Consider the following 23,884-nt stretch of genomic DNA (forward strand, 5'->3'; position numbering starts at 1 on the left):
GTCTATATATATGGCAAGGTAAACAAGCCCGGATAAAATTAACAAATTTGCATCGAGGGAAAGACAGGAGGACTATTTATACCAAACTTGAAATTGTGTTTCCAGGCACTAGCATTTCATCCCATCCTAAATTGGTTTCACATGATTATTCTGCCCCCTGGCCAAGTACAGAGAGAAATATGGTGTCTCCTATTTTCCTGGAAGAGATTGTCTTCACTGATATATTCCTTAAACAATATAAACTATGCTTTTGTCCTGTTATTGCTCACACAATTTCTATTTGGCACGGAATATAAGAACAATGTAACTGGGAATTAGAATGGCATGCCCATACTACAATTGTCACGCCCTGGCCTTAGTATTCTTTGTTTTCTGTAATATTTTGGTTAGGTCAGGGTGTGACAGGGGGGATGTTTGTGTGTATTTGTCTCGTCTTGGGTGGTTGTATTGTATAGGGGGTTTTGTAGAGGTTATGGGGTTGTGTTTAGTGTAGGTGTCTAGGTAAGTCTATGGTTGCCTGAATGGTTCTCAATCAGAGACAGCTGTCTTTCATTGTCTCTGATTGGGAGCCATATTTAAGGCAGCCATAGGCATTAGGCTATTGTGGGTAATTGTCTATGTGTAGTGTTTAGTGTCAGCACTATTTCGTTTGAAAAGCTTCACGGTCGTCTGTTTGTTGTTTTGTTCGTCTTCATAATAAAAGAAGATGTCTTTCTATCACGCTGCGGCTTGGTCCACTCTTCTTCAAAGTTACGACGATCGTGACAACAATATTTCACAATAATGCCTTGCAATCTGGAGGGCAGACTTTTGCATCCCCCGGTCCACATATGGAATCCGTATCTTTGCCGATATCACGGACAGTAATGGTTTGAGAACATTCCAAGATTTGAAAGACACATACATACACATTACCAGGTAACTCCTTTTTTCTATTAGGTTAGGTATGCTGGCCTATGGAGTCCCTTGGGAAACCCATCTACCAAACCATCCAATGATGAGATTTATAAATAAATTATTTTGTCTCTCAAAAGGACTGATCTCTATAATATATAAACAACCTTTGGAAAGCTCATATTCTAAACTAGCCATTGAAAAAGTATGTTCCACAGATCTAAGTGAATCTGAACAACCCTTTAACTGGAACAGAATTAGGAAAAATATGACCTTGGCATCCCGTAAACCGAACCATCAATTTATGCATTTTAAGTTTGTTCACAGACCGTATTTAACAACAAGGGAAAGTTTTCAAATGAAATTGTCCCCAACTCTCAACTGTTCACTGTTTCCCCTAAATCAGGTAGGCACATTCCTTCATATGATGTGGGAGTGCCCTGTAGTTAAATGCTTCTGGGACAAAGTTATAAAATTCATTTCGAAAGTGCATGAAGGTAAATATTCAATGCGTTTGCATCTACTATGTTACGGTCATGGAATTGATCGCTTCTCCCAGCTATAAGCACTGGACTCTTAGATGAAATCAGGTCTCTGCTCTGAAAAAGTGTTGGATTATATTTACAATTTCAATCTGTTTTGGGAGGGACCGCAGTTCCTAAAAAAGGGATGGCCTGCACCTGAACAGGAGAGGAGCTTGGATGCTGAGTGCTAACATTGAAAGACTACTAAAAAAGTGATGGGATATCAGTCCTTGCCCGGAGCAGGTAACCCTTATTGAGTTTTCTATTTAATCCACATCCTCATTCGAGGCATAGACCAAATGGCACAGTTCTAAGCAATCTTTTATCTATACCATTTCAGGCCAACCGCATGGCTATTTCATATAAGGGTTATCTACTGATCATTAGCATGTTTGTGTTAGATACTATGTCTGGTATGAAATCCCGCAGTTGTGGATTTGGGCTGATTCATGTAAATGTCAGAAGTTTGATTTAGAAAATGGATCATATCGTAATTCTGTTTTCTCAAACACGGACAATTAGATCATTACTGAGACTTGGTTAAAAAAGAGTCTGTGCCAGACTCTGATGTCTCTGAATGGATATAATGTTTATAGATTTGACAGAGCTGGCAGGGGTGGGAGTGTTTCCATATTCATAAAGAACAACTTGACTGTTGCTGTGTGTATTACCATCTCTGCCCCAAAGCAATTTGAATGCCTAGTCTTAAATGTGGGCCTTTGTATTGATGCCAAACTAATGTTAGTGGGAGTTTATCGCCTTCCCTCTGCCTCCTTATGTGCTCTCAGCAAATTGTCTGACCTGCTGTCTAACTATGCTAAATCCAAATTATTAATAGTGGGTGATCTTAATCTCCATTTGTTGATGCCAGAGTCTGATGGGCTAAAATATATTAAAATTTTACTCTGTTGCATATAAACATGCGTCGCACAAAAGGCTAAGGAAAATTGAATCCTTGGTTGACGCATGAATTGACTGAGAAATTACAGGAAGCAAATGTAGCTTGTGCTAAGGCTAGACTGAATGATTGTACGTCTGATTGGCAGTCCTTCAGACACTTGAGAAATAGATGGTTAGAAAAGCAAAATCAACATATTTCTTGAATTGTGTATCAGAGTGGTGGTAATCCAGCAAACTTCTGGAAAGTGGTCAAATCTTTGAAACAAAACTCCACCCCCTCGTTTCCCCAACAGGCTTTGACAGCCTCTGGTCCAATTTTAGACAAAATGAAAATGTGTAGTGCTTTTAATAACTATTTTGCCACCTGTTTGAAAGAATAGTCTCTGAAACAGGGAGTATTTTAGTCACCTCAGAACAGATTGTGGAGAATGATGCTCTAACAGACTCACATACTTTATTTTAATTTCAACCATTTGACGTCTACGATGTATTAAAACAAATCAAATGTTATTGGCCACATACACATACATAGCAGATGCTATTGTGGGTGCAGCGAAATGTGTTATGTTCCTAGCTCCAACAGTGTAGTAATATCTAACAATACAAAACAATACATGCAAATCCAAAACGTTAAAGAATGGAATTAAGAAATATATAAATATTAGGACGTGCAATGTCAGAGTCTGGAATATTCTGTAAATATACAGTATATGTATATGATGGTATGTATAAACCTTATAGACAGTATATGGATAGAATATGTAGTATATTAAGTGCCTTGCTAAAGATCGATGTAAAAAAATCCACAGGGGCTGAGTCACTTGACCCATTCTTACTACAGCTCTCTGCCCCAGTCATTGTTTAACATTTAACCTGTATATTTTACTTGACAATTGCTACTGGTGTTATCCCTAAGATTTGGAAAGAAGCACATGTACTCCCCTTACATAAAGGCGGAGATACTTCTGACTTAGATAATTACCGCCCCATCTCCAGGTTATCTTGCCTAGCCAGGGTACAAGAATCCCTGACCAACTCCCAGCTAAGAACTTGTTTAACTTGTCACTCTATTCTCAGTCTGGTTTTACATCTGGACATAGCACTGTTTCAGCCACTCTGCTTGTGTTAGATGATGTGTTAAATTACAACAACAAAAAATAACATTGTGCTGCCCTATTTATAGACCTTTCCAAGTCATTTGACACTGTTGACCATTCTCTATCCATTAAAAACCTTGAGGCGTTACTACAGACCCGGGTTTGATCCCAGGCTGTGTCGCAGCCGGCTGCGACCAGGGGGAGACCCATGAGGCAGCGCACAATTGGCCCAGCGTCGTCCGGGTTAGGGGAGGATTTGGCCAGCTGGGATGTTCTTGTCATATCGCGCTCTAGTTACTCCTTGTGTCAGGCCGGGCGCATGGATGCTGACTTCGGTCACCAGCTGTACGGTGTTTCCTCTGACACATTGGTGTGGCTGGCTTCCGGGTTAAGCGATCAGTGTGTCAAGAAGCAGTGCGGCTTGGCAGGGTTATGTTTCGGAGGATGCATGGCTCTCGACCTTCGCCTCTCCTGAGTCCGTAAGGGAGTTGCAGCTATAAGACTGTAACTACCAATTGGATATCACAAAATTGGGGAGAAAAATGGGTAAAAAAAAGTACGAAAGAAAACTAAAAAGTTCTGAATTGGGCCTGGACAATAACTATTGCAAATGGTTTTAGAGCTACAGAGCTATCTGACAGACAGGACACAATGTGTGCTTTCTGATGGTGTCAAGTCTAGTTTTCTCAATATTATGAAAGTTGTACCGCAGAGGTCGGTATTGGGAACTGGTCTCTTTACTATTTACAGTATATAAATAATATTGGTATATTTATTAAATCCTGTAATATTCATCTGTATGCAGACGATATGGTTATGTATGCCATTGCACCGACTGTTGACCAAGCTATGTTAGAGCTGCAATCTGATTTTGTTGCATTACGGAAAGCCCTTGTTGATTTAAAACTTGTTCTAAATATATGTTGTTCTCTAATTCACTGAAAAATGTCTCAGATGGGCTACATATTCACTCATTGGGTGGCTCTCTCAAGGAGCGGGATCCCGCTTATAAATATCTGGGCGTTTGGATTGATAAAGATCTAACGTTTAAAAAACATACTGATGAGCTAGATAAAAAGATACGATTCAAAATGGACATCTTCATTAGAAATAGATCTTGCCTCTCCATGAACAGCAGGAAGCAGATTGTGCAGTCAACTTTCCTGCCGGGGAGTTGGACGGAGACATGTTGGGCTGGGGAGAATGTGGGCTCCCGAGTAGCACAGCAGTCTAAGGAGAGTGCATCTCATTGCAAGAGGCATCACTACAGTACCTGGTTTGAATACAGGCTGCATCACCTCCAGCCATGATTGGGAGTCCCATAGGGTGGCACACAATTGGCCCAGCGTCGTCCGGGTTTGGCCGAGGTAGGCCATCATTGTAAATAAGAATTTGTTCTTAACTGATTTGCCTAGTTAAATCAAATAAATAAATAGGGGGGATAGGCCCACCACTTTTCGTTTCTATTTACTTTACATACCAATTGCATTATTATTATGATCATTTCTCTGTATGTAATTATTTTTTCTCCGTTTTTTTTTTTTGGAGTGGGTATAAACGTTGTAAATGTACATGAATATTGTACCTGTAACCCCGCCCCCCCAAAAAAGCAAAAAGATAATACAAGCAATAAAAGAACAGCTTTTCTCCAGTTCCTTCATTCTCTTTATTGATGTTTCAGAGCAACTTGACTTACGTGACTTAGTCATTTCAGCTCCTCAGTGGTGCATCTCCAGCTAACTCTGTTCTGGAACGTTTTCTTGAAATAATTCCAGGTGGTTCCTGTCTTCTTCATCTCCTTCTCATGTGTCCTGTTCCATGCCTTTTTTGGGCGGCCAACCTTCCATTTGCCCTGTGGGTTCCACTCAGAGCAACAGAAAGTCTACTTAAAAATTAAGCTTCACAGTTCACACATACATACATACTCAAGCTGAGAATTTGCTTATTTTCTCAGATGTGCATTTATCAAAGCAACAATGAGGTATGTCTATTGTTGTTGAGAGGATTTATTAAAATACATTGAACAAATACACAAAGTACAAAGTAAAAGATTACAATTAACTTTTTTCATTGATTTGCAATTTAGCACAAACATCTGTACCATTATAATAACACTGCTTGAATTCAATAGCTCTCTCAAAGCTAGCTACGCAGAGCAACCATCTCTTTCTTTACCAAAGTGAACCTTCATACAAAACATTTTACATGCTGTGCATTCTCTGCAACAAAGGTGCCTTTACCACGGTCTTTTGGTAGCTTTTGAAGCCTTGTTTATAAGCATGTACATATACTGTAAATATATTTATAATATTAGACTGAAGCCTTCTTACATACACATTACATTCATACTGACTTCAGTTTGATTGCATTTCATTTAAACAATTTGATTTCAGTCACTTCAGCACTCCGTAAGGAAACAGACATGGATTTGATTGAACACATTCTGTGTGCACATTGCAGTTCTATGGCAACTACCCTGCAACATTCATTTTCTCTCACGCATACTATGAACACTGAACAAAAATATAAATGCAACATGTAAAATGTTGGTCCCATGTTTCATGAGCTGAAATAAAAGATCCCAGAAATGTTCCATACGCACAAAAAGCTTATTTCTCTCAAATTTTGTGCACAATTTTTTTTACATCCCTATTAGGAAGCATGTCTCCTTTGCCAATATAATCCATCCACCTGACAGGGGTGGCATATCAAGAAGCTGATTAAACAGCACGCTCATTACACAGGTGCACCTTGTGCTGGGGACAATAAAAGGCCACTTTCAAATGTGCAGTTTTGTCACACAACACAATGCCACAGATGTCTCAAGTTTTGAGGAAGCGTGCAATTGACATGCTGACTGCAGGAATGTCCACCAGAGCTGTTGACAGAGAATTGAATGTTCATTTCTCTACCATAAGCTGCCTCCTACGTCGTTTTAGAGAATTTGGCAGTACGTCCAACCGGCCTCACAACCGCAGACCACATCAAGCACAGGGGGGGAGAACCCCTTTTGTGGGGGAAAACTAATTCTGATTGGCTGGGCCTGGCTCCCCAATCGATGGGCCTGGTCATGTGATTGGCTGGGCCTGGCTGCCACCCAGGCCCACCCATGGCTACAACCCTGCCCAGTCATGTGAAATCCATAGACTAGGGCCTAATTAATTAATTTCAACTGACTGATTTCCTTATATGAATTGTAACTCAGTAAAATCTTTTAAATTGTTGCATGTTGAGTTTATATTTTTTTCAGTATAGTTAGGTACATGATCGATAAGAGTATGAGAGAGACAAAATACTGGAAATCTTAGTATTTACATAGCATTGCTATTTGCTTCTGTCCAGTGACACTATTCCAATTTATGACAAGGCGTGGGTCTTGTCCAAACCATCCAAAGCAACACTTTAGTCCACACAGGGACCCTCACAGGACTTACAAATGGAGTAACAGGCTGAACAGAAACACTGGGACTGCACACTCCATGGACAGAACAGCACTGATAACACGCACTCAATTGGGTGCAAAATAATAGCTTACGAACTGATATGTGCCCTATTTGTTGAAATTCCTATCTCAACTTCAGGTGAAGTGCTTTGTCTGGGCACAATCCCAAATGGAGTCTTAAGACCTACAGTACGCCCTATGCCCTTGGGAGATCTTAGAGGATTTGACGGGTGTAAGCAATATGGTTATAGCTCCACCTTGCCCTATCATACACTATGTGGATGTTTTGCCATGTTGCTTATACCGTTCAAATCCTCTCAGACCTCCACAGGTGCATAGGGAGTAGGGCTTAGGGGTTCATTTGGGATCAACAACTGAAACAATATGTAGTTACACATTCCAGCCAACAGAGGGCATGACAGAGCACCTCAGGAGATTCATATAAAAAGCCTACAGAGAAGAGCTACAATCAGACCCTGTATACAGGAATCTCTTCAGTTCAGGATGGTCCATTCACAATTTCTTTCTCAAAAGCTTCACATACTGTAAGTGCTATAGCCCTGTCATTAAAAACAATACAAATAGGTAATGCCTTTACTCTTTGAGAGAAAAATAAGAGCAAACATTGCAATGACAAAATTGAATACACACATTCTTGAAAAATCTGAACAAATGAAGTCTCATTAAACATATAAAACAGTAGTTTCACTTTGGACAATCACATTAGCAGACAGATGGAATAAACAGTATTGTCAAGTGAATCCATGCTGTCGCTCTGATACAGTTTAGTCCTCACAACACGCAATGCAATAAACAGTTCTCTTCCAAGGAACCCATATATAAAAAGAAACATAAAAATACATTTTGATACTTTTTCTGTAATGCTCTCCAACCATGTTCCTTGATGGCTAATATCTATGGAGATTCTAATCTATAGATGATTGAATTAGCTATCTAATTCCACCACTGCCCTCACTTCTTAATGAAAACATTTTCACCAATGTCTAAGATTATCAGCATACAATCTGGGACGTTAGCCATCCAGGACACGGAGTGAGCAGCCATCTTTTAGTGGCACTAAAGCAGTAAATACTGAAATAACACTTTACCTTAACATGAAGAACACACAATAAAGCACTTTTCATGGAAAACATGAAACCTAGGCCAAAAGGTGACGGACGCAGTGTCATAAGCACTTTTTTGTTTTAGCATTTCTCAAAATGGAAGAGGGAGGGAGGAGCTGTATGTGTAGCAGGCAACAGCCAATAAACACATTCAAATGTTAAAGAAATACATGTACTATACCATTGGCTGAAATAGGCTAGTCTTGAGTCTCTTCTGAAATGTACAAATGGTTACAAACTGTACCACAGTTAGATATGTTCTGTAACTTCTATGTGATCGTCACTTTTTGCACTAATCCAGCCTGTTACATTGTTATGCATGTATGCATTAAATTCACAATGATTATGCAAGGCAAAATAAACAGAAGTCTCTTGAACTATGTACATTACAAGGGGGAACCCTTAGTATATTAGTAGCTAATGCAGCTCTGTAACTAGGATCCCTTTCTCCAGAGGCGGGAGATGGCAGTCTTTATGGGTTGAGGCATAGTGCAGCTATCCTTCCTTAAAGTCACTCTTATTCTTACAAGTTCCAAATCAAGGCTCTGCCATGAAACTATAAAAACAAACACATGTACTAAAATTGACCAGAGAATTGGCTGCTGTATGAGCACCCACTTATCATCTCTATAATTCTAGGAGGGGAGACTTATGCCTTCGTGGTTTTCCTTCTATTTGTATGTAGCTAAAGCACAAAGCTCCAGCAGAGGTCAGTCCCGATGCACAATGAATAGGCCAATGATGAACGCAGAAGGAAAAGACCCAGAACGAAGGAGCAGAGCCAGGCCTAAACGGAATAAATAGACATAGATAAGTCTCATTACAGCAGCCTTGGCACCTCCACCGGCTCATCTTCATGTGAACTTTGACTTTCCCAGCTCTCCCTGTAGCCAAGACAGGGCAGTTCCAGTCATCCTATAAGATCACCACGGTCGTGTTCCTCTGCACAGCCGTTGCTGACACATGGCAGATCTTACAACCCCTGGATAGGTATTTTACGTATAGCAATGTGGTGCCCGATGGCACAGTCGATGGCGTAGCACCCAACCATTAGTTGATGCATGCAACGTCTGAGCAGGGGAACACGCTTCCACATGTCAGGTAGCAGAGGTCGGGGCGTATGAGGTCGTTTGACTCTCACATCCTAATAGACAGTTCCTCTGCTTGACTCACCAACCTAAGTCATAAAAGCAAATAGCTACTGCAAAGTATGTTGAAGAATCCTTGAAAGATAGAAGTGCAATTGATACGATAGACAGATACATCAGTGTAATGTTCTTAGTGTTATCCTATGATCCATAGACATAGAGCTTCTTTAGGAGTTCTCTGGTGGGTTGATTCTGTAATCATTGATACAGTAGTTGACATCCCTTGGCTTGGCTGACTCCAGATCAGTTTTGGAGTAGATTACCTAATCTTCAATACAGATAACATCACTGGGCTTGCCTGACTTAAGGTCAGGGGTGGTGACATCCCTCAGGTGGTCGCAGGACTTCTTGTCCAAGTGGCTGGATGTGGGTGGGGGGCCGTTGGACACTAGAAAGGGGGGAATGATTGGGGGTGGGGTGGGGTGAAGGGATACCAAACAAAGGGTGCTCAGCAAAAGAGATGAGCCAAATAAAATATTTGAAGCTATGTATTCCCTAACATATTATTAGAAAGAGAAGCAGAGCAGTAGATCATCTTACAGTGCTCCCTCTTTTTCAGTTATCATACATTCTGTCCTCGACTGTTCAGCTGAAACATCTTGTATTACAGTTAAAGTCGTGCAGAGACAGGCCACTTACCACTGACATAGGGTCCCAGGGGCATCTGGCTATAGTTGACCATGGCCTCACCTGCAGGCCCCCGGAAACTGCCCCCAAAGCCAGTGCTGTACATCTGGGAACAGGCAAATGAGCCCTGGCCGAACGGCTGGAGGTAGAGTAAACATTTTACACATCCTGTCAATGATGGAATCAACCAAAACTACCTATCACCATAACAGAGCCAATGACAGTACAGTACCTGTTGGGGCGGAGGTTCGTTGCCGCGGCTGGTGAGGCGGCTGAGGATGCTCCTCTCAGACATCTGCAGACGCGAAGACACTGGGGGGATCCGGGACAACATGTTGGGAAGCCGCGTCACATCTGCCTTCATATCACTCAGCAGCTCCTCCAGCTGGTTCAGTACTGGAACGCACACACACACACAATCACACAGAACAAACACATACACACACACATTCACACACACACACCGTCAATGACGAGAATGCACTAACGTATTCAATCTTATCTACAGTTCATGCGATGCTTAATTATTATTCACCCAGATCTTGAGTTTGTAGACAGTGTTTAAGTCCTGCTGCTGTGTACACACTGGGAGATGACAGACCTTTGTGCAGCACGGCGTTGGCTGGCTTGTTTCCAGCCAGAGACTCCTTGGACAGGTGCTGGTGAGACTCTGCCAGACACTCCACCTCAGCAAAGCGAGTGTTCAGGGCCATGGCCGGGTGGCTGGGGTCCTGGGTCATATTCAGGTACGCTGCCCTCCTCAACTGCTCCTCTATCACCAGAGCCTGCTCTAACAGCTAGGGCAGAGAGGGAGGGAGAGAAATGATATTGAAATTGAGAGAGAGAGAGAGAGAGAGAGAGAGAGAGAGAGAGGGTGGTGAGAGAGAGGGTGGTGAGAGAGAGGTGGAGATTGAATGTTGCCTTCAGTAGTCCACTTTTCAGATTCAAGGTGTTCAAAAATGTGTCCGTATGACAGCAATAAGCATTTCACCTTAAAGCGACGAGCCAGGAACTTGTTCTTCATCTCCAGGTAATTTCCCTTGTGCATCTCAGTCTTGAAGGGCTCATTGTGGATGGCATAGCGTGGATCGTTCTGAATGTCCTGCCAGCGGGCATAGCCATGTCTGAGGTTCCCCCGTAAAGGAAAACAAACATGATAAAAGGGCTTCACATCACAAACAGAGAGACCTGCACACTGTGAATTCCGAACAGCTGTGTTAGATGCAGAGGAAGGATACGTTACGATGCCAGCCAGTAGCCAGTAGTCGTGGCGACGGTGCCAGATGTCATACATCTTCCCAGATGACACGGCAGCCCGCTCCTCGTTCTGCCACAGGGTGTGCAGCTCTGAGATATAGTAACACATCAGATCATACATCTACACTATATATACAGAAGTATGTGGACACCCCAGAGACAAACCTTGGCAGTAGAATGGCCTTACTGAAGAGCTCAGTGACTTTCAACGTGGCACCGTTATAGGACGCCACCTTTCCAACAAGTCAGTTCATAAAACTTCTGCCCTGCTGGAGCTGCCCCGGTCAACTGTAAGTGCTGTTATTGTGAAGTGGAAATGTCTAGGAGCAACAACAGCTGAAACGCGAAGTGGTAGGCAAGACAAGCTCACAGAACGAGACCGTAGAGTGCTGAAGCGCATAAAAGTTGTCTGTCCTTGGTTGCAACACTCTCTACCGAGCTCTAAACTGCCTCTGGAAGCAACATCAGCACAATAACTGTTCGTGGGAACTTCATGAAATGGGTTTCCATGGCCGAGCAGCCGTACACAAGCCTAAGATCACCATGCGCAATGCCAAGCGTCGGCTGGAGTGGTGTAAAGCTCGCCTCCATTGGACTCTGGACTCTGACAGTCCGAAGGACGAATCTGGGTTTGGCGAATTCCTACCTGCCCTAACGCATAGTGCCAACTGCAAAGTTTGGTGGAGGAGGAATAATGGTCTGGGGCTGTTTTTCATGGTTTGGACTAGGCCTTTAGTTCCAGTGAAGGGAAACCTTAACGCTAAAGCATACAATGACATTTTAGATGATTCTGTGCATCCAACTTGTGGCAACAGTTTGGGGAAGGCCCTTTCCTGTTTCAGCATAACAACGCCCCCATTCACAAAGCGATGACATACAGAAATGGTTTGTCGAGATCGGTGTGGAAGAACTTGACTGGCCTGCAGAGAGCCCTGAACTCAACCCCATCGAACACCTTTGGGATGAATTGGAAAGCCTACTGCGAGCCAGGCCTAATCGCCCAACATCAGTGCCCGACCTCACTAATGCTCTTGTGGCTGAATTGAAGCAAGTCTGGAGTGCTGTTCTTCCCATTGACATGCTCAAACTCCTGGACCTGGCTACAGACACAACAGTGAGTTAACAATCTAACAACAGAAGACTTGGATTTCTCAACCATTCTAGACTTGTTGTATTTTATTGAATGCATCCTATCTAAAACCAGATGCTAGAGGCAGGGAACCAGCCTTACTCAATCTAAACATAGGCTACAAGACATTTCTCAACCCTGTTAGGATGTAATGTTCCATCATCTAGTGGAAAGCCTTCCCAGAAGAGTGGAGGCTGTTATAGCAGCAAAGGGTGGACCAACTCCATATTAATGCCCACGATTTTGGAATGAGATGTTTGACAAGCAGGTGTCCAAATACTTTTGGTCATGTAGTGTATGTAGTGTTCCTACACCTTAGCTGTTTCTCCCACTCATCCCTCACCTGTGAAGCCTCCGTCGGCAATGTTGAACATGAACCTCATCTTGAAACCATTCTTCTCCAGTAATTCCCTCCTGACCTCCTCCATCTCCTCCTGTGCTTCTTTTTCTCCATTCAGCCGTCCGTCGGGCACGAGCAAGTCCTCGCTCTTGGCCTCGTCTGAAACAACTAAGGAAATGGAACAACTGGCTTACATTTTTGTGGTCCTCTTTCAGCAAAAAGTGTCACTCAAAGAGTGACAAGGTTTTAATGTTTTTCGCTGTTCCGCAAATACCTGGATTCAGTTCCTTCTCCTCAGGTTTGGCTGGGGCAGGATCACGGTCTCCTTTTTCTAAGGACTTCTCTGTCTCTCGACAGGGCTCCGCTAGAGGGTCATTGACAAACAGATGACCACATCAGAACAGAGACATGTCACAACTGATTTTTATGAAGTGGGACAAACCAAAGCCATTACACCAACCATTTACACCTCATTTGATTATAATAACCATGTAATGCACCGCTCACCTTTTGGTGAGCTTTGATTGGACGACAGCTCTGTATGTATGGATGGAGGCTCTTTAGGATTGATGGATGGCTCTATCAGTGCGGAGGGTATGTCTGTCATTTCACTACTCTCCTCTGAGGAGACTGGTTTGTCCTCTGTGCTGCCTTTCGCTGTCTCATCACTGTCAGGAGCGATGTCCGTCTTCTCTACCTGGGAAGATGACTCTGTACTAACATGAGTCTGGAGAGACAACCATCACAGATGGAGAGGGAGACAGAGTAAAACAAAAAGGAGACAGTTTACTTTAAAAGGTGACAGTTAGAAAGTTGCATGTGTTTTGTATTATAATAATAATTAAATTAGATGTATGGGGAGATGTATGAAGACAGTAAAGGATAGAGGGATGAGAAGGATAAGAGAGGGGAATAAAGGGACATTTCTGAAGAAGCGTGAACTCTGACCTCCAGTTCTGGTAGCTTCTTGCATTCCTGTTCTGTGGGCTCCTTGTCTTCAGCAGGCCCTGAGATCGAGTCCATCTTCTCTGTAAAAACAGCAAAACAATCACCAACAGTGTCTCTCATTTCCTGTCTAATGAATCTAATGAACTAAGCTGAATTCTGAAACACACACACATACCACACACACTGGAGGGGTGAGGATGTGACTCTGACCTGGTGGGACAGGACTTCCAGGAGGCTGGGGTGTGGCAGCAGGGCTAGCAGGGACGGGGGTGTTGGGGTCAGAGGACAGACTCTCAGTCAGTTTCTTCAGGTCCAGTCCAATAGGGATCAGGTCTGGAGTGCTGTATTTCCCATTGACATGCTCAAACTCCTGGACCTGGATACAGACACAACAGTGAGTTAACAATCTAACAACAGAAGACTTGGATTTCTCAACCATTCTAGACTTGTTGTATTTTATTGAATGCATGCTATCTAAAACCAGATGCTAGAGGCAGGGAACCAGCCTTACTCAATCTAAACATAAGCTACAAGACATTTCTCAACCCAGTTAGGAGGCTAACTTACTGCTTTCTGCTGGGTTTTATTAATGTAACTACGGAGTCATTGGATGACTGGTTGATGTGTACCTTTTTCCTGACCAGAGACATAACCCCAATCCTGGTGAGGACATGCTGGCGGGACAGCCCTTCTCGTGGAACCCCATCTGCAAAGGTCTCCGCCCCGTCTGCCCCGGGCTCACAAAGATGTCTCATGAACAGGGACACGTAGGCCCTAAGAGAGACAGGGTCACATTCATAATGCTAATCAATTTCCGATCATAGTATCAAAGATACTTGAACTGGGGCCTCCCGGGTGGCGCAGTGGTCTAAGACACTGCATCGCAGTGCTAGCTGTGTCACAAGAGATTCTGGGTTCGAGTCCAGGCTCTGTCGCAGCTGGACGCGCCCGGGAGACCAATGGGGTGGCGCACAATTGGGACAGCGTCGTCCGGGTTAGGGGAGGGTTTGGCCGGCAGGGATGTCCTTGTCCCATCGCAGATTAGCGACTCCTGTGGCGGGCCGGACGTAGTGCACGCTGACACGGTCCCAAGATGTACGGTGTTTCCTCAAACACATTGGTGCGGCTGGCTTCCAGGTTAAGTGGGCATTGTGTCAAGAAGCAGTGTGGCTTGGTTGGGTTGTGTTTCGGAGGACGCGCGGCTCTCGGCCTTCGCTTCTCCCGAGCCTGTACGGGTGGTGCAGCAGTGAGACAAGACTGTAACTACCAATTGGATACCACGAAATTGGGGAGAAAAAAGGGAAGAAAAAAAATAACTAAAAAGATACAAAAATAAAAAATAAAAATACATTTTTATACTTGAACTGACATTGTCTTGCATTTCGTATGGGAGTGAACAGTAGACTGCAGCTGAACCCCAGTTAAAATAACCCTGAGTACAGGAGGAGCTTTAAATACCTGAACTCTTTCTCACTCTTCCCTCTCAGGTCTCTGACTAGCCAGTGAGAGTTGAAGGCGTCCTGAGGAGGCATGCCCCAGCGCATGATAGCGTTGAGGAAGGCCTTCCGCTGACGGGCGTTGAACCCCAGCACCTGGCACAGGGAATTATACCCATTGGTCAAATCAATGTGCATACACACGTTGTCTACTAAATTAAAACCAGAGTGCTTCCTTCCTTACCTCGATGTTGCCCCCTACGCGCGCCAGCAGGGGTGGCAGAGGTTTGTCCCTGTCACTCTTCAGCTGTCTGCGAGAATGCCTGCGCCCACCTACAGAGAAACACCCCCACCATCAGCCAGGTGCCTCAGCAACATCTTATCAATGATAGGTTCCAGGCCCATCTACACAGGACAGAGCAGGCACTGAGAGAGTTAGTTATCTATAACGTAGTGATTACGCAGGTCTCATTGACACCCACCTTCCGGCCTCTCCTCGAAATCTTCGTCCTCGTCCTCGGACCCCACGGAGTACTCGGAATGATTGTCTGAAAGATCATCCTGCCACTCTGAGCCACAGATCAGATCAGAGAGAAACAGCACAGTGCATTCACTTGTGTAGGGGCCTACTGGGGGAGGAGGGGAGGGGGGCTAGCACCGCAGACCGCTACAGTGGGCATGCACACTGACACTACTCCACTACACCACTGGGGGGCAGGCATTCTTTCAAAAAGAAAGTTCTGTCCTCCCAGCCACTACACTGGTGGACTGTGCACTTCATCAACACTTCATGTCTCTGAGTGTGCATTTGCTTTAGATGGGTTTAAATGTTTCCCTTTCAGTCTCAAATGCCTGTTGTTGAACTATGGGGGTAGCGTTTTAAGAGGAACTCTACACAACTTACATACTGTAACGCTATAAGCAATATAAAGCAATCAAGCTTCTAAACGTGCCACTATTTTCAAGCAAGCTGCTATAGTTATGGACACACAGCCAAAGAAAGGTATAGTGTGCCACTCGTGATACCAGAGGTATATCTAGAGCAGTGGGCTTCAAAGTTGGGGTCACGGGGGAACTGCAGTGGGGTCGCCAAATAAATAAATGAAAAAGTACCTGTTACAAATTATTGTATGGGATCCATATGCAAAGGTTTTTGAGAAAGATCATTTGGAAAATACAATTTTATTGAGTAAATGTATTTATTGGTTTATTTTCCAGATGGAAATGTGATGAATTGAAGGTTATTTGTTGATGTAAAAATATAAATTTACCGGTTGTAAGGTTGTGTCATTAGATTTGGGGTGGGGCCACGCAAAATACTTGGGAAACAAATGGGGTCCCCAGAAATTCTGGCCAAAACAAATGGGGTCCCCACTGAAAATGTTTGAATACCACTGTTCTAGAGTGATGCTAAGTTCACTCAAATGTTTTCTAAAAGGAGGGGGACCAATAAGCATAGCATTATTGTTACAGTAAAGGGATACTTCAGGATTTTGGCAATGCAGCCCTTTATCTACTTCCCCAGAGTCAGATGAACTCATGGACCCATTTTTTATACTCTGCATCCAGTATGAAGTAAGTTAGAGGTAGTTTCATGAGCCAATGCTAACTAGCATTAACACAATAACTAAAAGTCTATGGCATCTACTAACATGCTAGCACTTAATACGTCCAGTCATTGAGTTAGCAATTGCACTAACGCTAGAGACATGAAAATGGTATCCACGAGTTCATCTGACTCTGGGGAAGTAGATAAAGGACTTCATTGCCAAAATCCTGAAGTATCCCTTTAAAGCAGAAGAGAATAGCAGGCTAGAGTGTACAGTACAGTATGAGGCAAACCTTGGTCCTCCTGAGACGTGTCGTTGTAGTTGACCTGCTTGCGGATGCGTTTGCCTTTGCCCAGGTTGCGGGCCAGATCCTCCTGTTGCTGCTCATAATGGTGCCTCAGCAGCTTCTCCCAGTAGTCTGGATCCACATTCTCCTCCTGCTTAATGATCTCCCGCTGGGGCTCCTCCTGAACACACACGCATGCACACAACGTGAGAATACTGAACAAGGATACTCCTGGGTAAACAAAATGGTTAGCTACTACTGAATAAACACTGGTAATCAATGAGAATACAATGAAGAGGCTGCTGAATACTCACACATACACACTGTGAGAATACATAACAGAGCCACTCCTAGACATAACAACGCCCATGCTGACTGAGTGTGTGAGTGTGTCCTCACCTCTGCGTCCTCGTCTTTGACCACGTACTGGGCCACCTTGAAGGAGCTGAGGTATTCGTTCATGTTCTGGATCTCAGTGTCCTCCGTGGCATTCTGGCTACGGTCCAGCAGCTTGGAGATGGCATTGTCATCATAGTGAATGACACTGCCCTCATCTCCATCCTTTATGTCCCCTGGAGTAAACACAAGTATCACAATATATCAGAGGGATACAGGCTGGTTTACTTTACATCCATGTCAAATCTAGAAACAATATTAGAAGAATGCAAATTGGTTTAATGTCCAGTTTAAAACTACTATATGTTCCTAGCAAAACAGGTCTGACTTTTCAAACAGAAATGCTAAACCCTTGGGGTGAATTGTATATTGATCCCATACAATAATCCCTACTCAGTTATTTATTTGGTGACCCCACTGCAGTTCCCCCGTGACCCCAACTTTGAAGCCCACTGCTCTAGATATACCTCTGGTATCACGAGTGGCACACTATACCTTTCTTTGGCTGTGTGTCCATAACTATAGCAGCTTGCTTGAAAATAGTGGCATGTTTAGAAGCTTGATTGCTTTATATTGTGACACAGTGTAGTCAGTGTGCGTACCATTATTCTTACAGAGTTTTTGATGGGAACCCATGGCCCGTGCGGCTGCCTCCATCTCGTCCTTGAAGAGCTCCTCGGTGCCGAACTTGAGGATGTCGTCCAGCTCCTGTTTGGACATGGAGCCGGTCTTGGAGCCCAGGCCGGGCCTCACCACCAGGTGGGTCAGCATCATCTTCCTCTTGGCCACCTGGGTGATGCGCTCCTCCACGCTAGCTCGCGTCACAAAGCGATAGATCATCACCTTCTTATTCTGACCTATACGGTGGGCCCTGCTGAATGCCTGCAGCATAGAGATGGAGGGAGGGAAAGAGAGAGCGGCAGAGACAGTTACAGAGTTAGAAATAAAGAAACATAACAGGGAGTCAAGGAGGAAGACAAATAGAATGAGGTAACACTGTGAGGGTTATAATGCATTCAGAAGACAGTATACTGTATGTACAGTATGCCTGTGTTAGTCGGTACCATGTCCCACAGTACCTGGATATCGTTGTGAGGGTTCCAGTCTGAGTCGTAGATGATGACGGTGTCTGCCGTGGCCAGGTTGATGCCCAAGCCTCCAGCTCGGGTGGAGAGCAGGAAGCAGAACTGCTGAGCACCCGGTGCTGCAGTAAGAATCAAGGCGCACAGTCAATGAGTGAGTGAGTACGCGAGTGTGAGTGCTGTTTGTGCTGCTCCCCTACTGGAGAAATACAGAACAGCAGCGTAACTCACCGTTGAAGCGGTCGATAGCCTCCTGTCGTAGTCCCCCTGTGACGCCTCCATCAATGCGTTCATATTTGTAGCCCTCGTATTCCAGAAAGTCCTCAAGCAGATCCAGCATCTTAGTCATCTGGGAGAAGATGAGAACTCTGTGTCCTTCATCTTTGAGTTTCCTTAGCATCTTCTGGAGCAGAGTGAGTTTGCCTGAGGACTTGACCAGCTGGTTCCCATCATAAGAGCCATTGGGTAACACTGGTGCCTCCTGCATATACACAATGAGCAAATAACCCAACAAGAGGCCACAGCCCCTCACACACAGACAGTCAACTCTCACTGATAAACAAACATACCTGCATATTGGCAACCTATCAACTTCTACATTACACACCAGTGGAGGCTGCTGAGGGGAGGACGGCTCATAATAATTGCTGGAATGGAGTGAATGGAATGGTATCAACCACATGGAAACCACATCATTGATGTGTTTGATACCATTCCATTCACTCCATTCCAGCCATTATTATGAACCATCCTGCCCTCAGCAGCCTCCACTGATGCACACATTTAGAAACACACAAGTCCTCCTAAACATCAGTCCCTCCCCGCAGCCCTTAGCATGGTCTCCCCCCTCTGCCCTCTCTCCCTCCCTCCTCCCTCTACCCCGAGAGGGATCCCATCTCTCCTCCCTCCCTCACCACGGCTGCCACGGGGAACAGGTAGGGGTGGTTGCAGCACTTCTTCAGGTCCATCATGATGTTGAGCAGGGACACCTGGTTGCCCCCGCCCTTGGAGTTGAGCGCCTCAAAGTTCCGCGTCAGGATAAACTTGTAGTACTTCCTGTGGGTCAGAGGTCAAACATGAAAGGTGGGATTAGGTCTGGGGGAACCACTCTGAAGGGGTTTTATACAACAATGGGAGGTTCAATAGAAAAGTACTAGAAGAGGACTAACTAACTTCTGCATGGGGCTGAGCTCCACTCGTACGATGAGCTCTGTCTTGGAAGGCATGTTCTTGAAGACGTCAGCCTTCAGTCTCCTGAGCATGTGTGGGCCCAACAGATCATGCAGCTTCTTGATCTGGTCCTCCTTGGAGATGTCTGCAAACTCCTCCAGGAAGCCATCCAGGTTACTGCACACAGAGCGAGCAGACACAGCAAAACGGTTTATAGACACCATTTAAAGACGGCACAATCCCCATATGTTCCAGTTGATGTTAAGAGGAGCAACTGACGCTTAAGTGTCCGCCATGGCTTTAGGCTGTACTGTAAGCCTTAGTATGCAGGGATTTGAAAGGAGAACCCTGTGGTAACAATTGAATCTCCCTCAGCATTAGGTCTTTACTCTCTGCTACTGCAGCAGGTACGAGGCCCAAGAGGCAGGCTGCCAGGCTAATGGATGGCCACAGAAGGAAGTACAGTACAGCTCTTACTTGAATCTCTCTGGGGTGAGGAAGTTGAGCAGGTGAAACAGCTCCTCCAGGTTGTTCTGCAGAGGAGTGCCAGTCAGTAGCAGCTTATAGTAGATCTTATAACCATTGAGAATTCTGAAAAACTGAGGAACAGTGACAGCGACATTAGACACTCAACCAAGCCACAAATAGAGTTGAGTCATAATGCTATACAAGGTTGATGATGTTGGAAGGGAGGAGATAGATAAGATACTGATCATAGATTGTAAAGAAATCAGAATTTGGACCTTAAGAAACGCTATTAGCCAATTTACCGTTCACCAGTGACAAAGAAAATAAAGACCAATTACATCCATTTGTAGAATGCATTGGTTTAATGTGCGGTGGGTTACCTTTGACTGGTTGTTCTTCAGTCTGTGGGCCTCGTCCACCACTAGACAGGCCCAGTTAATGGAGCCCAGAATGGTCTGATCGATGGTGATTAGCTCATATGACGTCAGCAACACATGGAACTTGATGGCCGTGTCTTTCTGTCAAGACCAAAACAGAGAGTCTATATATGACCACCACTCTCCTTTGGCCTGTAAATTACATGCTTGTCAATGTTTACTGAGATTCAATACATTGTAAGTGTAGTTTATGGGGATACCTTCATACGGAAGACCTTGCGGCCTGTTTTGACCGCACTGTCCTCGAAGGTGAACTCGTTCTCCCTGATGACCGCCCGGCTTTCTTTGTCCCCAGTGTAGGTCACCACGTAGAAGTCTGGGGCCCACATCTCAAATTCCCTCTCCCAGTTGATGATGGTGGACAGGGGGGCACTGACCAGGTATGGCCCTTTGGAGTGACCCTGAGAGGGGAGGACATGTTTCAGTCATGACTAAGGACACTATTTGATGATATACACAACAGATATTGCATTACTTTCATCACTACTGATTCTATTGTGTATTGTATTTACTTAATAATGTCATAGAACATTAATACTAAACAAATAGACCCCTGTCCTGTATGAGCCTGTCCTCCTCACCCACCTCCTTGTAGAGTGAGTAGAGGAACACGATGGTCTGGACAGTCTTGCCCAGGCCCATCTCGTCTGCTAGGATAGTGTCTGTGCCCTGTGCCCAGGAGAACCGTAACCAGTTCAACCCCTCCAGCTGGTATGGGTGTAGGGTTCCCCCAGTGGCATTGATGTACCAGGGTTGATGTTCAAACTTGATGGTAGGCTAGTGATGGAGAAAGAACAGCCAGAGGTGTATCAGCTTATTGTTAAGCCAATAGTACAGTATGTTTTAGTCCCTAGTAATGATTCCCACTCACATCTATAATTGGAGCGTTAGGAGGGATTTCTCTCTCCCTCCTCTTCTCCTCCTCTTTGCCCTTCTTTCCCTTTCTCACAACTAAAGGGCGCTGGTCGTCACCAATCATCTGCTCCCTGTCAAATCACAGGAGACGTCAACAAACAGTCTACTCAGGTTGTAAAATCATGGGAAATATGTTTGTCTGTATGTGCATGCGTAAGAGAGAGAGAAAGAGAGATACAGTGAAAGAGAGAGAGACAGAGAGAGAGAGAGACTTCTTTGAGTGTAATGTTTACTGTTCATTTATATTGTTTATTTCACTTTTGTATATTATCTACTTCACTTGCTTTGGCAATGTTAACATATGTTTCTTATGCCAATAAAGCCCCTTGAATTGAATTGAATTGAGAGAGAGAGACAAAAGAGTTCTGAGCTGACCTGTGGTCCCAATAGGAGTGTTTGGCGTTGTGATACTCAGGGACGTCAAAGTCATCCACCTCCCAGGTGCACTGGTCATAGGGCAGGTCTCTCCACTTGATCAGGTAGTGCACATCCCCATCCTTATCATAACTGTAGGGAACGCGAGGAACAATGACAATCACAATTCTGTGAGCTTCAGAATACAAAAGGAAAGGTTGCAATTACATAGTTCAAACCTGGGACAAAAATGTATGGTTGAGAATCCTGTCTCTAGTTTATTCCACTGTATATCAGGTGCTGAGCGTGAGTCTGGGTGAGAGAATGTCCCGACAGGGAGAGGAAGGTGTGTGTGTCTGGGGTGGGCACCTGTGGTTGAGGATCCTGTGGATGACCATCCACTCTGGCTTGATGCCGTAGCGGTAGAATCTCTCCTCCATGGCAGCGTACTGCGGGTCTTTACTCTTCCTCTTCTCGTTGTTCAGCTCCTCCTCCCCAGAGCCGTAGTCGTACGGAGGGGGCTCGTCCATGTCGTTCTTCCGCTGGTAGTTACGGTACATCACCGCGTGGTACAGCTCCAACTGCACACACCACAAACAAGACCATGGCTTAACCAACGATGCTGCAGAAAATTATTGTCGTATTTGTGACAATGTGCTGTAGCAAATGTAGAGTCTTGTAACTTCTGCAAACTAGATTTTTAAAGTGAGAGTAAGCCAGTATATTTGACCATGGCTGACTTTCAAACACTGACAAACCCCTCAGCAGCAGTCAAACAGACAAATGTGTGTCTCACCTGCAGTTCACTGACCCAGGAGCAGTGCCAGTAGGAGAGACCAGCCCACTTGACAAACAGCTCCCTCTCCGGGTGGCCCTTCAGGGGGGGCTTTACCAGCGGGTCCACAGTCTCTCCATTGGGGCCAGGGGGCACCTCAGTTGGTAAGGGAGGGTCCCCCCAAATCCAGTGGAGAATCCTCTGTACCTTCCCCTTCGGAGGTGGGCACTAGAGGGGAAAAGAGAGTTGTGTGAGACAGCATGGTATTATCTCTCTGTTCTCTCTTGGGAGCCTGCACAGAGAATGACACTTTCATTTTGTTTCCAGCAGTCAATTTTAATAATGGAGAGCCAAGTGCATTCTCACAAATAACATGGTTCATCAACTGGATCATCACACTGACTGGTGGGAGAACTTGTCACTCACCATGCAGCGTGGGCACAGCCACTCCCCATTGGGTATCTCAGGCAGTGGAGGGTTGAGGCAGTGGATATGGTAGGACGAGGGGCAGGTGTCACAGCACAGCAGCTCCCCTCCGTCTTTACACACTCTGCAGAACTCCAGGTGGTCGTCCTCTTCCTCAACCGCAACCTCCTCTTCCTCATCGTCATCATCTTTGGCCTCCCACTGGATGCCCTCCTTCTCCTGAATGCACAGATGGGGGATAGTGATAATGTAGATTTTTCTACAATGTGATAGTGATGATGCACTTCTGTTGTGTTTAGTGATAGTCCAGGTAAAGGTGTACTACTTACACAGTGGGGGCAGCTCCACTTGCCCTCGGGAGCTTTTTCCAGCTCAGGGTCCAGACACACCATGTGATAGGCTTTGGGACAGGTGTCACACAGGATGATCTCCCCTCCCTGCTGGCACACCTCACAGTAGTCCTGGTGGTCTGTCTCATAGCCGTCCCCATCCTCTCCTGAACACAAGACAGGAAACACAGATAAAAGTAAATGTAGTCTTCACACACACAGCACTAACAGTCATTAGGTTATGAGGGTTATGAAAAGGTAGGAGGATATACAGTATAAACTAGTGGACCTGGTTAGTGTAGATAACGGACATAGCATACTTTTCCTTTTTTTCCGACCCTTCCGGGCTTTCTTCTTGGCATTCCCCGAGGTATCAGAGCGCACCGAGGCACTGTGGATGCTGACATCATCAAAGTCCGACTCCTCCAGCCCAAAGTCCTCCTCACTCTGCCAACAGACACGAGTCATTCACAACCACACAGTCAATCAGCAATGAGAGCCAATAACGTTCACACAAGTTTGGACATAAAACCCTAAAATGAGTATTTTGGGTGCTGTATAACTAAGACAATAAGCACATACACTGTACCTCATCCATTCCTGAGTGTGGGAAGAACAATCTAGTGTATCTTCTCAAGTCATAGTAATGTGACTGAAGGTAAGAAAGGAGACATGTGCCGCTCCAAACCTTACCGAGGATGCTTTCTTCTTTGATTTGGTCTTCTTCCCTTTACTTTTCTTCTTTACCTCCTTTACAGTCTTTGTTTTCCGTCGAACCCCAGGCCCTATAGGACAACAACATCCAGCACAGGCCAGAGAGGTATAGAGGG

At 44.8% G+C, this 23,884-nt stretch overlaps 1 protein-coding gene across 6 annotated transcripts in view; it reads right to left on the bottom strand.

Annotated features, from left to right (window-relative positions):
- Positions 1-5,403: 5,403 nt before the first annotated feature.
- The window catches only part of LOC139535697 (chromodomain-helicase-DNA-binding protein 5-like), a 40,887-nt gene continuing 22,406 nt past the window's right edge, over positions 5,404-23,884 (bottom strand). The window contains exons 6-39 of one of the 6 annotated variants that reach the window (XM_071335396.1): positions 23,748-23,839; positions 23,375-23,501; positions 23,055-23,221; positions 22,726-22,944; positions 22,321-22,527; positions 21,894-22,105; positions 21,546-21,677; positions 21,127-21,241; positions 20,841-21,032; positions 20,456-20,656; positions 20,199-20,336; positions 19,828-19,949; positions 19,354-19,527; positions 19,095-19,236; positions 18,412-18,661; positions 18,178-18,302; positions 17,713-17,980; positions 17,102-17,274; positions 16,709-16,883; positions 15,349-15,435; positions 15,111-15,199; positions 14,889-15,022; positions 14,060-14,204; positions 13,641-13,806; positions 13,431-13,510; positions 12,990-13,209; positions 12,757-12,846; positions 12,486-12,650; positions 10,995-11,103; positions 10,748-10,880; positions 10,292-10,553; positions 9,989-10,152; positions 9,769-9,895; positions 5,404-9,517 (exon numbers count right to left, since the gene is read on the bottom strand). In XM_071335396.1, coding sequence (XP_071191497.1) covers positions 9,393-9,517; positions 9,769-9,895; positions 9,989-10,152; positions 10,292-10,553; positions 10,748-10,880; positions 10,995-11,103; positions 12,486-12,650; positions 12,757-12,846; positions 12,990-13,209; positions 13,431-13,510; positions 13,641-13,806; positions 14,060-14,204; positions 14,889-15,022; positions 15,111-15,199; positions 15,349-15,435; positions 16,709-16,883; positions 17,102-17,274; positions 17,713-17,980; positions 18,178-18,302; positions 18,412-18,661; positions 19,095-19,236; positions 19,354-19,527; positions 19,828-19,949; positions 20,199-20,336; positions 20,456-20,656; positions 20,841-21,032; positions 21,127-21,241; positions 21,546-21,677; positions 21,894-22,105; positions 22,321-22,527; positions 22,726-22,944; positions 23,055-23,221; positions 23,375-23,501; positions 23,748-23,839 — 5,327 coding nt within the window. In that variant the 3' untranslated portion in view covers positions 5,404-9,392. Of the gene's footprint in view, positions 9,518-9,768; positions 9,896-9,988; positions 10,153-10,291; positions 10,554-10,747; positions 10,881-10,994; positions 11,104-12,485; positions 12,651-12,756; positions 12,847-12,989; positions 13,210-13,430; positions 13,511-13,640; positions 13,807-14,059; positions 14,205-14,888; positions 15,023-15,110; positions 15,200-15,348; positions 15,436-16,708; positions 16,884-17,101; positions 17,275-17,700; positions 17,981-18,177; positions 18,303-18,411; positions 18,662-19,094; positions 19,237-19,353; positions 19,528-19,827; positions 19,950-20,198; positions 20,337-20,455; positions 20,657-20,840; positions 21,033-21,126; positions 21,242-21,545; positions 21,678-21,893; positions 22,106-22,320; positions 22,528-22,725; positions 22,945-23,054; positions 23,222-23,374; positions 23,502-23,747; positions 23,840-23,884 lie in introns of all 6 variants that reach the window. The other 5 variants (XM_071335400.1, XM_071335397.1, XM_071335398.1 and 2 more) reach the window with 5 other exon arrangements.

This window comes from Salvelinus alpinus, chromosome 12 (assembly GCF_045679555.1).
Source record: "Salvelinus alpinus chromosome 12, SLU_Salpinus.1, whole genome shotgun sequence".
Taxonomy (NCBI): domain Eukaryota; kingdom Metazoa; phylum Chordata; class Actinopteri; order Salmoniformes; family Salmonidae; genus Salvelinus; species Salvelinus alpinus.